This window comes from Drosophila innubila, assembly GCF_004354385.1.
Source record: "Drosophila innubila isolate TH190305 chromosome 2L unlocalized genomic scaffold, UK_Dinn_1.0 4_B_2L, whole genome shotgun sequence".
Taxonomy (NCBI): domain Eukaryota; kingdom Metazoa; phylum Arthropoda; class Insecta; order Diptera; family Drosophilidae; genus Drosophila; species Drosophila innubila.
The window spans coordinates 26,180,390-26,193,056 of record NW_022995372.1 but is presented as its reverse complement, the minus strand read 5'-3'; the positions used below and the strand labels follow the sequence as shown (position 1 = coordinate 26,193,056).

At 35.4% G+C, this 12,667-nt stretch overlaps 2 protein-coding genes and 1 non-coding gene across 5 annotated transcripts in view; 1 reads left to right on the top strand and 2 right to left on the bottom strand.

Annotated features, from left to right (window-relative positions):
• Window positions 1-673: 673 nt before the first annotated feature.
• LOC117781831 (mitochondrial carrier protein Rim2) overlaps window positions 674-12,667 on the bottom strand; it is a 30,336-nt gene continuing 18,342 nt past the window's right edge. For all 3 annotated transcript variants that reach the window (XM_034618699.1, XM_034618700.1, XM_034618701.1), the window contains one exon: window positions 674-684. The gene's annotated coding sequence lies outside the window, so the exon portion shown is untranslated. The remainder of the gene's footprint in view (window positions 685-12,667) is intronic.
• Window positions 1,438-5,676, bottom strand: LOC117781830 (kinesin-like protein Klp59C). Its single transcript, XM_034618698.1, has 3 exons — window positions 5,574-5,676; window positions 4,388-5,500; window positions 1,438-2,646 (listed from the first exon to the last, which is right to left on the bottom strand). Exons 2-3 carry the CDS (start codon window positions 5,477-5,479, stop codon window positions 1,552-1,554), a joined length of 2,187 nt encoding a protein of 728 aa, XP_034474589.1. The 5' UTR covers window positions 5,480-5,500; window positions 5,574-5,676; the 3' UTR covers window positions 1,438-1,551.
• LOC117782425 lies at window positions 8,165-8,361 on the top strand. The gene has a single exon (XR_004617258.1). It is a non-coding gene; the product is annotated as a U2 spliceosomal RNA (small nuclear RNA).

Here is a 12,667-nt window from a genome sequence, read left to right as displayed (position 1 = left end):
ATTGGATATTATCGTCATGCTCACCGTAAAATGAAGTTTAAGATTCCTTAAATTTTGTATCGCCAAAATCACAACACTGTACTTACATAATCATAGAGAACGTGTCAGTAATTTTCCACAGCTTGACTAAAATGTCTAATAGGCCCTTTTGTGACTCCTCATTCAAATTGCAAAGTTTTTTCAGGACCTTCCCTCGGAACAGAAAGGAAGTTGCCCCGTCGCGTGCCATTGACTCTGACGTCTGGTTTCAACACTTTTCGATGTTTTGATGGTTGCCCAACACGACACTTGGCCATGCATTCAAATTTGTTCAAATTTATTTCAATTACCGTCAATTTTCAATAATGTTACCCAAATTATATTGTATTAGTCCCCGTTGCCCAAAACATAATTAACTAAAGCATGCATCACATTGTTCCACTCTTAGCGTTGTCATCAAAAGCTATGTTTCTGATATTTATTGAGTGTGTTTTCAGATGTTTTCAATAAAGATTGGTTATCTTCGGCACACCAATATTTGATACCCTTCCAGAGCTCTGTATTCAAATTTCGATTTATCGTTGCTATTCCAGCTGTATGATTGAATGCACCGATTTTACTGTACTGAGGCACTAGACACTAGTTTCCATTAAAAACAGACCGGTTTGCCTATGCAGTTTATGCATTACACATTTCGTGACAAAACTATAATACCTTCTACAAGGGTATAACAAAGAAACACATTAAAGGAAACTCTGGAAGAAAATTCATGTTCGTTTAATTTTGAACTTTTCATGTGGCAACTTTTTGACTGTGACTTTCAACTGAGGATGCGTGCGAGGTTCGTTGGGGGTTATTTAGGAGGTTGGCAATGCATTAGGCGACGGTAGCTGAGTATTTTATGCGAATACAGGTAGCAAGGGCTTGGAGCTTACAACTAGATAGGTGAGGGTCTCCCATCCGGCTGCTGCTCATATGAATTTCACATGCTTAAGCCGCAAACTTATGTGCGCGCACAGCTTGAAATCCACGCGCACGTAAACTAAACTCTCAACTAACCCAAAAACTCAAAATCCTTTACCCCCTCGCAACTTTATTTTCCAACCCCTCAATCCTCCGTCCTCGAAGTCGTCGTCACAGCTGCATTTGGGCTTTAGCATGTTAGCAGGGCTTAGGACTGAGCACTGAGCACTCGAAATCCGGAACAGAGGAAATGGGTAAACTCAAGAACTCGGCAGCTGAAAAGTCGAAGTATCTTGTGCCAAGTCAATGAGCAATTGACTGTCCAAATGCCCCTTCCTTTCTTACCATTCTCGTATTCATATTTCATCAAAAATGTAAGCGAAAAGTTTTTAGAGACTGGAAGCAGGAAAATTCTTTTCAAGTGCACTTCCGTCAGACACAAGGAAAATTAAATGCAATTTTAGATCTGATAAATGTGTGATGGGTTGAAGATTGCAGCATTGGTTGCCAAAGGTGTGTCCTAGGCTTATAATTTATATTTTTTAATACATAATACATACAATATGACGTACCATAGAAAATAAATAAAATATGGGTTATGTTTTCAATCTACATCTCGACATTCTCTTCAATATGATCTTCCCCTCCGCATTCGAGATATTGCTGTGAGTTAAAATTTGAGACCATATTATATGTGTGCTTCACAATACCCTCTAGTTCTCGTAAATGGGACTCCGATTCCTGCAAAAACTTCGTCAAGCGGATATTCTTCACAGATGGAGTTTCTGTGGCGATTTTTTCGAAGTCCTTGTTAAAGTTGGTAACGTAGTCGAAGAGCACATCATGTTGCATGATAACATCGGTCAATTCAAATGTCTGTGCATTAGTTTTTATGTCGTTTTCAACCTCGCTACTAATGTTCTGATAGCTGTCACACTTGTTGAGGGAACTATGGCACTCCGATGTCTGGCTGGAGTTAAAGTCAACAAAGCCGTTTGGCTCATCCGGCACATCATTTTCAGAGTCATCCGAATCCGATTCTGTCTCGTCTTTAAAGCCAGAGCTTTCCTGCATATCATCATCCATTTCACAACTCTTTTCTTCGTCTGCAGTTGGCATATCATAGTCGACAAAATCATCGTCCTTGGCCACCAATTCTTTGACGCGATCTGCATATCGAAGAGTATTCAAAGTATTCTCCACGGAAGTCAGGCTCGGGGATATCATGGCTATCATGCAAGTCCTGTTCTGCTCTCCTCCTATAAACGAATCGCGCAGCACTTGCGTCAACTTGGACCCACGGAATGGTAAATGAGTTGAGTGTCGACTTAAAGCCCGAATACACTCCTTGAGTGCCAAAAGAGACTTGTTGATCTCAGCACCCTCGCGACGTGTCTGTAAATTAGCAGACTGAGTGTCTGCGCCACGTTCATTGCCAGCCAAGTCCACAAAGGAGCACTTGCCGCATGGCTCACAGGAGCCGGGCATGTAGAGGGACATTTGGAATACGGCATGGGAACGGGAAGACTTGATATTCACCGAGGTTTGGCCGGATGTGCGCTCCCGATTGCCCTGCTCAATGATGCCCAACACTTCCTCGACTTTGGTCACTGGCACTTGAGTTAGACCCACAATCACAACCTGCTGTCGTCCATCCTCTAGCACACGGAGCATCGGTTTGTCCGGCAACAGTAAGTCGAAGACCTAACGATTGAATTACAACAGGTTACACATAACTTAATAGTAGGCAAGGGCCTCTAAAAATAAAACAAAATTTTAAAATAAATTTGATCTGTGTATAGTATTCAGGAACCTACAAGTAGAGTTGGGTCGTTTCGTTCTGAAAAGTTTAAATGAACGGGTCATTGAAATGAACGAGAGAACTTACTCAGTCTTTCATAAGTTATATAGTTCATTTTGTTCAGTGGGTCCGTTGTTTGGGAAAAAAATTGTTTTTATTTTTCAGGCCTGGTGTCGTTGAAATTCGAAGCAACATTTGCTTTTGATATTTACTTTTAATTTCTATTAAAATATCAAAAAAAAAAAAAAGGAAGTTCAGTTTGGAATTTCATTATTGCAATGGAGGATGGAAAGCCCAGCATATGTATCGCATCAGAAACTGAGTCAAGCTCACTAGTTTCGGTTGTTGGTCAGAGAATAGTATTAAATTTTAGTCGATGGCCCAGTAGCTAGTACTCTAGTCTTTAGTTATTATATTATAAGGAACTTATGTATAATAATTAAATAAATAATAATAATAAAGTATTAAATTTAATTTGACCTCGATTAATTATGAGAAAAAATTAACGACAGGTGCTCAAAATGATTGCAAAAGGCAACTATTGATTCCGATAATAACATGTAGTAGAAAACATAAGTTAAAGTCAAACATAAAGTTCCTTTTTGGAACTCGAACATTTTGGAACTCGAATAAATTTTAATATCAATGAATGGTTGTGAAATCATCTCAATTAAACAAATTGAGCGGTCTCAATGCCCGCTCTACATCGCTCAACTTTTAAAAGCAACTGACCAACTGATCAGAATGACTCATTCATTGAATAGAAACCAAATCGATCTTAGTTCATGACAACTGGCTAGCTAAATGACAACAAATAATGAACATATGACAACTGAATAGAAACAGGGATAAACTGTTATAAGTTTTAAAAATTAAAATTTTAACTTAACAATTATTTCCAAACTTTTATTTAAAAGTTACGAAATAAAACTTATTTTTGATTTTTATTTCAAAAGTGCAAAATTATAACTAATTAACAAATTTTTATGTAAAAGTTGAAAAATAATAACAATAAAAATTTTAAATAAGAGCTATTGTTTATTTTTATTTTAAAAGTCACAAGTAAGGTTATTCAATAACTCTTAAATCAAAAAAAAATCAAAGTATAGTTGAATATCTTTGAACCAGTTGCTGTATTAAAAAAATTTATCAATATTCTTATTCTGTATTCAGCAAAAAGCACCAAATCCAGCATTAAATCATAGAATAAGAATATTTTTTAATTTTGTTAATAAAGCAATTGGATCAAAAGATATTTAACTTAACTATGTTTTTTTTATCATTTTTATTTTTATTTTATTTTTATTTAAAAATCAAAGATAACTCAAATTTTAAATTTATATTGAAAAAATCAAGAATAAGTGTTATTTAAAACTTTAAAATAAAAATTGTTATTTAATTATTATTTTGCATTTAATTAAAATTTGCTAACATAACTCTTGATTAACGGTCTCTGAATAGAAACCAAATCGATCTTAGTTCATGACAACTGACTAACTGAATAGTGAACTTAATGAATGATTTAGTTCACGAATGAAAATAATATAAATTTTGGCGCTGATCAAGGATATATACACTTAAAAGAGTCTGTCACGTCTACATAAATTCCTAACGTATTCCTGGCACAGAGTATAACTAACTCACCTTACTCCCATAGATCTCAAAGTAGCTGCAAGTGACACTAGCACCCAATTCACGAGACTTGGGCTTGTTAAGTTCATTAAAGACATCTCTGGCCGCAAGGGCATAAATACCAGTTGTACAGTCCTGGACCTTGCCACAGAACTCACCACCCATGGTGTGGGTCTTGCCACTTCCCGTCTGGCCATAGGCAAAGCAGGTGGCATTACCCCCTTCAAACATGGTACGGATCAAGGGTCGAGCGGTGTGGTCATAGACCAGAGTATTGCTGCAAGCCTCATCGAAAGTATAGTCAAAGCGAAACTTGTGGTGCTCCAGGAACTTGGTTAGATCGACCTTATTACGCAACTCATGCACGATCAATGAGCCACGATTCGTCACCGAGATTATGTCCACGGCCTTGGACTGCAACTCACGTCGGCTCATTGGACGTTTCCGAACGCAGACTGTGATCTGTTGGACACGTGCACCGCGTGGACTCAGGCATCGCAATGGATTCATTTGCAACTGATCGCGATAGTTGCCGACCATGAGAGCCACTTCCCAGTTGGGATTGTTGGGATCCTTGCTCTTCAAGGCACTAAGTTCCTTGCGCTGTTCTGCTTGTAGAGCACGTCGACGCTCCCGCTGCTCCTTCAAACGTTCTACCTCACGGACAACACTGGAACGGGGTGCAACAGTCGAGGAACTCGATCGGTTGAAAGGGGTCGGTGCTCTGTTCGAGATCGGGGGACCCGAAGGCTTTGCTTGCTTTACTGATGGCGGAGTGATGACCATATCGCATCTGCCAGCAGCACGGAGACGCTTCTTCAAGGAGTTGTTACCGGACTTCTTACGATACATGTTATAGCTTGGTGGCTTTAGCTCAACTTTTAGCGGTTCCATTTCCATGATCTTCTCCTTTCCTTTCGCAAGAGATGGATTCAACTCCAGCACCGAGCTCCAAGTTATCTCCTTGCCTTTCACCTTGTTACCCTGAGTCCATTCAACGGTAACTATCTGGCGCTCGATACTCTTCAATCCGACTGTTGCGGATTGTATGCATCCGTCGGATCGCCTTATGTTAATCTTATCACCAATTGCTAGATATTCCATAAAGCAGCAAGTGGCTTGCCTCTGCAAAAGTTAAGTTATACTTCGAACAATATAATGCCAAAAGTAAGCTAATGTGCTTTAGATGTGTCTATACCTAATTTTGGTATGCTTTCAGAGATTTCCTGGTTAAGTCTGTTATCCGAGTGTAGTGACAAGTCTCTGTAATTTCCGTAAGGTTTTGAAAAGATAGTTAACACAATGCCAGCTTGATCTATATAAATATATACAATTTAATTGCTAGCCTCTAATTTATTGACTTGACACTTTTGTCTATGAGTATAGGAGTATTTTGTGTTAAATCTTTCTTGTATCGTCAACTAAACCCACTTTTTAAATGATGACAAAAAATCACTTTTTTTATGGCGTAGTTTTTACACCGCGTACCTAAAAAACAATACAGGGCTAAAGAATGTTAAAAATATGAAAAACTTTTTTGTTTTTTAAGTTATTTTCTCTAAGCTGACAACATAGCGTATGGGTTTGTCTTATGTATATATCCTGACCGACGTTTTTTATTTGATCGGACCATATTCTCAACAAGACCATATAAATTTTAGAACATTAAGGTGTATACCATACTTAACATACGTTGTACAGCTCAGTAAACCACTCGTTCTTTTAAGCTGGACAAAAAAAAAACATTATTATATAGTATGAGAAGATTCATTACATTAGTAGAAAACATGTAATATAGAATTTACATAAGTTAAAAAAACATTGGTTTATGTTGCTTATTTATGAAATATAACAATTTAATTTATTTATTTACAAATTTTCTATTATTTTTTTCTTTTAATAAATTGAAAGCATTTTTGAATTATGCATAATTACTCATATATTTATATTTGTTTTTAAATCTATCCATTGGAGTGTACAACTAACACTTACAGTCAATTACAGCCCCAATCCAAGCAAGAAAGTTTCAGAACAAAAGACTCTCCGATCAAAATGTTGACATAGCATAATTAACAATAATTTCAAGTTTTTAATTATTGGTGTTTGTGAATGAAATTAACAAGGGAAAGTCAGTCCCTACCTATTCTAGAGCTGCTTAAAGTGTATCTGGTAGTGAAGCACCATCTTATTATTTATAAAGTTAAGCATCTAACTTCACACTTTGCTCAGCCATCATTATTTTAAGACTCTTCTGCACGAGTATTTCGCAGGACTAGTAAACTTGGCCAGCAAGTAATGTACTTAGCCAGCATTATGCTGGCAACGAACACAAGTCGAAGATGCAAAACATACCCTTCCTTTCCCTATCCAGCACTTCTTAAGTTGCTACCAAGCAATTTTGCGGTACTTAGTGGAAGCAAATGCAGATGCAGTTGCAGTTGCAGATACATATGCAGATTCAAATAGAGATACGAGTGGAAATACAGTTTTCGTCTTGGGTGCAAATGTGTACGTGTATGTGTGTGTGTGTATGTGGAGCAGACACTGAAGACAAACTCTTAAAAGTTTAGTTTTAATTAAGGGAAATTTGCGTGCGTGGCACTTGATTTGTAGTGTTTCCGTGTGTCAGGTAAGGCAGAGTCTATGGCAAATTCAAGCGAGAGGCAACCCTCATAAAAATATATAAATATAATTGAATTTCTAAATTGCACTTGCCACAACCGGTATATGTGGTTGCGTCACCAGATGCGGGTGTATCTAAGTAGTTCGAGGCCTTCTCCGATTCTATTTATTCAAAGCATCCACAGTGCTGTTCCCGTAATTAGAAACAAATGCAAATTTACACGTCGAGTGTGTCGGCAATGACGGAAGTCATTGAAAGTGCCGATGCGTTGAGAGGCTTGAAGGGCGCTGCAGGGGGTATGCGAGGAATTAGGAAGTAAGAATAAGATTGAGAATGGCAGGAAGTTGGCACCCGACAGCTTCTGTGTGTGGATGTGTATAATGAGGAAAGTTTTAGGTGTCAAAGATAGCGGTGGCAAAATGTGAGCATGGGTTGCAAGGTAAAACCATTTCCGGAAGTAGTTAATCAGACTAGATTTAGATAACAACAATATTGAAGCAACTTAGATTTGAGTAAACATAAAAGTAGTTCTGATTCTCTTTCTTGATTACAGATAGTTGAAACTCCCTTATTTAAGATAACATACTTCAGTTTGACAATGAATTAAATTATATTAAAAAAGCTAGTTTTTATACCAGTTACTAAAAATAAAGGAAAAGAGAATATTGTGTTCCTTGAAATATATGTAACAGGAAGAAGAAGGCATCTCCGACCCTATAAAGTATATACATATATTGTTATTCAGCATCAACATTTGAGTCGATGTGTCCGCCTCTGTCCGTCCGTTCGAACCGGCTTTTATACCACCTGAACACAAGATTTTGTATTAATACTATAATACACAAAATGCAAGTATTGAAAATAACGTAACTTTATTTCATGATTAGAATATTTTTAACTTTGAGTCAAATTTTTTTTTAATGAACCTATAATTTGAAAAAGTGGTTCGGTTCGGGCTCCCATAGTAAAAGATTTTAAATGACGAGTGTGCTCGACTGTAGTCCTCCCGGGGGTAGGTGAGCGAAGCGAGTAAATCTTGGCACATTCAGATGGCACCCTAAAGTATGCTACCCTAAATTTGTCATTGTACGCACATTTTGCTTATAATTCCCAAGTCGTTATAGTTATCGACGAATAGAGTTGTAGGCATTGACACCGTTAAAGTTATCGCTTCTCGGCCTTTTGGCTAAGATCAAATGTGTAGTATCTGTTCTTATCAGCTTAACATCTGATAGTTCCTCCATTGGAGGACAACAAATGTTAAACTGATTTTTGGCATCAGACGGAGTGTTAGGAGCTTGCTCCACCTCTGTCAGGGGTTGGCCTGGTATTGCAGTACCGCCGGGATTTCAGCCCAACTAAGAAATAAATCACAATAAGAATTATGATCAAGAGAATAAGATGTATAAATGCAACTTGACCGCCAAGAGCTGGAAAATCACCGATGTTTCGGGAAACCGATGGTTTCATATTTTAAGCCAAAAACAGCGATGATTAAACATAGATATTTTTTGTCGCCATTTCAAATGACAATTACATTAGCCAAGGATTACGGGATTAATTTTTTTTTTTTTTTATACAAAAATCACTCACTTCTAATGAACGTAGAAAAACTTACTACACCAAAACTTTAGCTTTGTATTTTTCCCATGATTTTTAAAATTCTGATTTTTACAATTTTCTTCAACAATAATAATTATTTTTGATCAAAAAAAATAAAACTCAAAAATAATGATTATATATTATCAGAAAAAAAAAATTAAAAAACAATAAATTTTTCTTTCAAAAAAAGAATAAAACTCCAAAATAGTGATTATAAATGATTAAAATTTTTTTCGCTCAAAATAAAACTCAACAATAGCTTATGATTTCTGTGGTAAACTTTTCGCCGATATGATAATGATGATACCTTTCATATGATACATCACATGTCCTTCAAGGACGAATATTAAGGATCCTATTAAATTAAATTTGAACCAACTTCAGTAACGATGTATAAGACTAACTTAAATGCATATTCTATAAGTTTGGTTATAATATCTCATAAAACAAAAAAGTTTTTCTTACTAAATCTTGATATGATGGTCCAATAAAAAAGAAACAAGCTTGATCTGCCTGCACTATAGAGGAATCTACATACCAAGTTTGGTGTCACTAGCTTTTAAATTGTTCTTATAATTTGGATATGAAATTTTCTTTGTCGATTTTTAGGCGGTAAAGGGGGCGTGGCCAAATTCTGAAACAACCTGCATCTGCTTGCAATATAGAGGTGTCTTGCAAGTTTGGTGTCTCTAGCTCTTATAGTCTCTGAGATCTAGGTGTTTATACAGACGGACGAACAGACAGACAGACGGACATTGCTATATCGTCTCGGCTATTGATGCTGATCAAGAATATATATACTTCATAGGGTCTGCCACGCCTCCTTCTGCCTGTTACGCACATATTCCTTAAAAGAAACCCAATAGACCCCTGTACTTTTTTTAAGTACGGGGTATAAAAACGTATATAAATATAATATGACTATAAAATAAAAGTATTTTTTAATTGTCTGTCCATGAGTTTCGCAATCTCTCAACACCACCACCAAAACTATAACTTTTCTAAACTTCTTGACTCATGAATTGACGCTTTAAAACCACACTTATGAAATTACGCTCATGAAATACCGCCTTAAAAAATTCAAGCTTGCAAGAAAAAAATCATCGATGTCGATGTTTTAAAAATCATCAATGATTTCAAAAATTCCGAAAATATCGATGAATCAATATTTTAGTCGATTTTCCTCCAGCTCTAATCTTGGGTACTGATATCTGAAAATCAAGATGAACTAATTTTCAATCTGTTAGAATGTTTTCACTTTATCAGATGTGTTCCAAAAATCTCTACACGATTGAAAAACTATTTCTTCTGAAAATTCGAAATTTTGATGTTATTTAAATGTCAGATTTAATTTTTAAGGACATAGTCTGGGATGCCACAGAAAACGAAACCAACCGAAAATCTTTCAAATTTCTGTGGCACCACTAACAGCTGTAGAAATTGTTCTAATGAAACGTAATCAGATGACAAATGAGTACAAATATAATAATTTATTCACATAGTATTCATCTATTAAGAGCAAGCTTACGAGTATATGCCAGTTGCGAAGAGAATACTCTTTTATTCAATGTTATTCACTTGATTCACGCCAAATTAATTAGTACAAAGCTATTTATCAACAAAAATAGAAGAGAGATGGTGAGATAAACGGCAGATAATATCCGCGAATTCGGTGGACGGCTGGGTGACAAATCGTCGTTGGGATTGGGGTTGGGATTGGTAGAGTTGTGGTAGTCATGGTGTTTGGGTTGCTAGGGGTATTCGGGGTAGCAGCTGATGGGGATTGAACAAAAGTTAATTTAGTGTATTAAAAGTAGCCGCAGCAATAAGTTGTAATGGGCATTGTGATAGACATCAGTGAGAGTCTTTCAAGTGTAAAATGCCCGAAATGAAAATGGAAATGCCAATGGAAATGGAAAACGCAAATGAAAATGGAATTGTCTGTGCAACTTTCGAGTTAACTGTTAACTGATGGGCAACAAGTAGAAACAAAATCCCTAAAAAATAATTAAAATTACGGGTGCAACTACTTGGAATCTGATAACGGACTTTATGCCCCCCAATCACCCTCTTATTATGTTGTTAACGTGGCCTATAACGGTAATACACTTGAGCGACTCGAAATGATTAGAAAGTCGACAGCAAATAATGACAGTATGTATCTCTCTGGCAACTCAGAGATATCCTGCAACTGCTTCTGCCTCAATCCCCACTCCTACTACTGCCACTATCTCTGCCCCATCCCATTGATGTAGTTGCCACTTAGATGATTTTCTTTCGGTACGAGGCGCTAAAACAAACTCAAGTAAATGAGTTCTGATATTGACATGAATTATGCGCCTCAGTGACCCCACAAACACGGGGCGTTAGTCTCTCCCGACTGTATTAACACATACATCGTCAATCACACACATATACACATCTATGGAGAAACTTGTGCGTGCATTAGTGGGCTTGTTGAATGAAGTTCTCAATTTTAATAGGCACTTTTGTTACGCAGTCGACACTTGTATGTTGCATCAACTAATAATCAGATCAAATTCTATAACGTCACATATCTAGGCAGATGAATTACTCGACTTGCAAGATACCAGCCAACGGAAAAATTAGTTTTTACTCTAAAAAAATTGGTGAATAATAATTAAATTTAAATTTTTATTTAATAATGATAACATAGCTCTTAATTAAAAATTTTTTTTATTAAATTTGATACAGAAAGTTAAAATTCTATTAAAATTCAAATCTTGTCGAAATTGGATTACTATTTAATACATCTGATTCAAATTAACATTTAGTATGAAAAACTTTTTTGATTAATCCCGGCAAATCTGACATTATGACGAAATTAATACACACATGCAACGCACATATTTCTTAACCGTAATTTTTGCGATGATATACCTTACGATTTAGAGAACATGTTGACTTTGTCTCTGTATCATATAATTTCCTTTCAACAAAAATTTTCCAAATCGAATGATTAACGGCCGTTATAATAGTATAACAAAATTTGTATAGGAATCGCAGCTGTCCTTAGACCAGAGACTGTAATCATTATAAGTTTTATTATAAAAATCACGAAATAATCATTATTTTATGAGTTTAATTATATTATTTATGATTATAAAGCACAGAAATAATTATTATTTTTTATCACAAAAATAAAATTCATAGAATAATGATTATTTCTTGAGTTTTATTTTTCTTAATCAAAAATAAAACTCAAGGTGCTATTTTAAATTTATAAAAAAAAAAATTCAAATGAAATAATTAATTATGAGTGGTATTAAAAATTTTTTATGAAATTGAATTTTTTTATTGAACCAAAATGTTAGGTGCCTAAGTTTGTAATATCATTTCATATAAAATAAGAAATCGATCAATAACGATTACCTTGAGTTTTATATTTGATTCAAAAAAATAAGATTCAAGAAATAATCATTATGCTATGAGTTTTATTTTTTTTTTTGCTCAAAAATAATGATTATTTCATAAGTTTTATTTTATTGCTCAAAAATAATGATTATTTTATGAGTAAAAAAATTAAAATTTTAAGTCTTAAGATCATCGTGAAATTGCATAGGTTACCCTTAAAGAAAAATTTATATATGGTAGTATATTTCACGTTTTTGTACAGTTACTTGAAGTGAAGGATTTTTTCAATTGAAAAAAAATAATCATTATTTACTGTACCTACCTTAGACGAATAACCGCTACTATCAGATGACCCATATTCGAATTTCTGTCTAGAAGCCATCTATCGGACAAGTATGAAACTTAACTGAAGAGTTTCTAAACAAAGCAGTGCGTACTCATTGGACTAAATTTCGACCAATATGCTACTAGAAAGTAGTTTCTAAAAAGAACTCTATAAGAGAGCCTAAATAATGAAGTATTCATTTGCAGTCAAAGTAGTCCGTAAGCAAGCAATATTACATTTACATAAATTTCGACCAATATGCTACTATAAGGAGAACAGACAGAAGAAGTTGCACTACAAAGACTTTTGGATTTCGACCAACCTACAAAGTGTGGAATATTATAGCCATCTTGGCGGACAAGAAGTG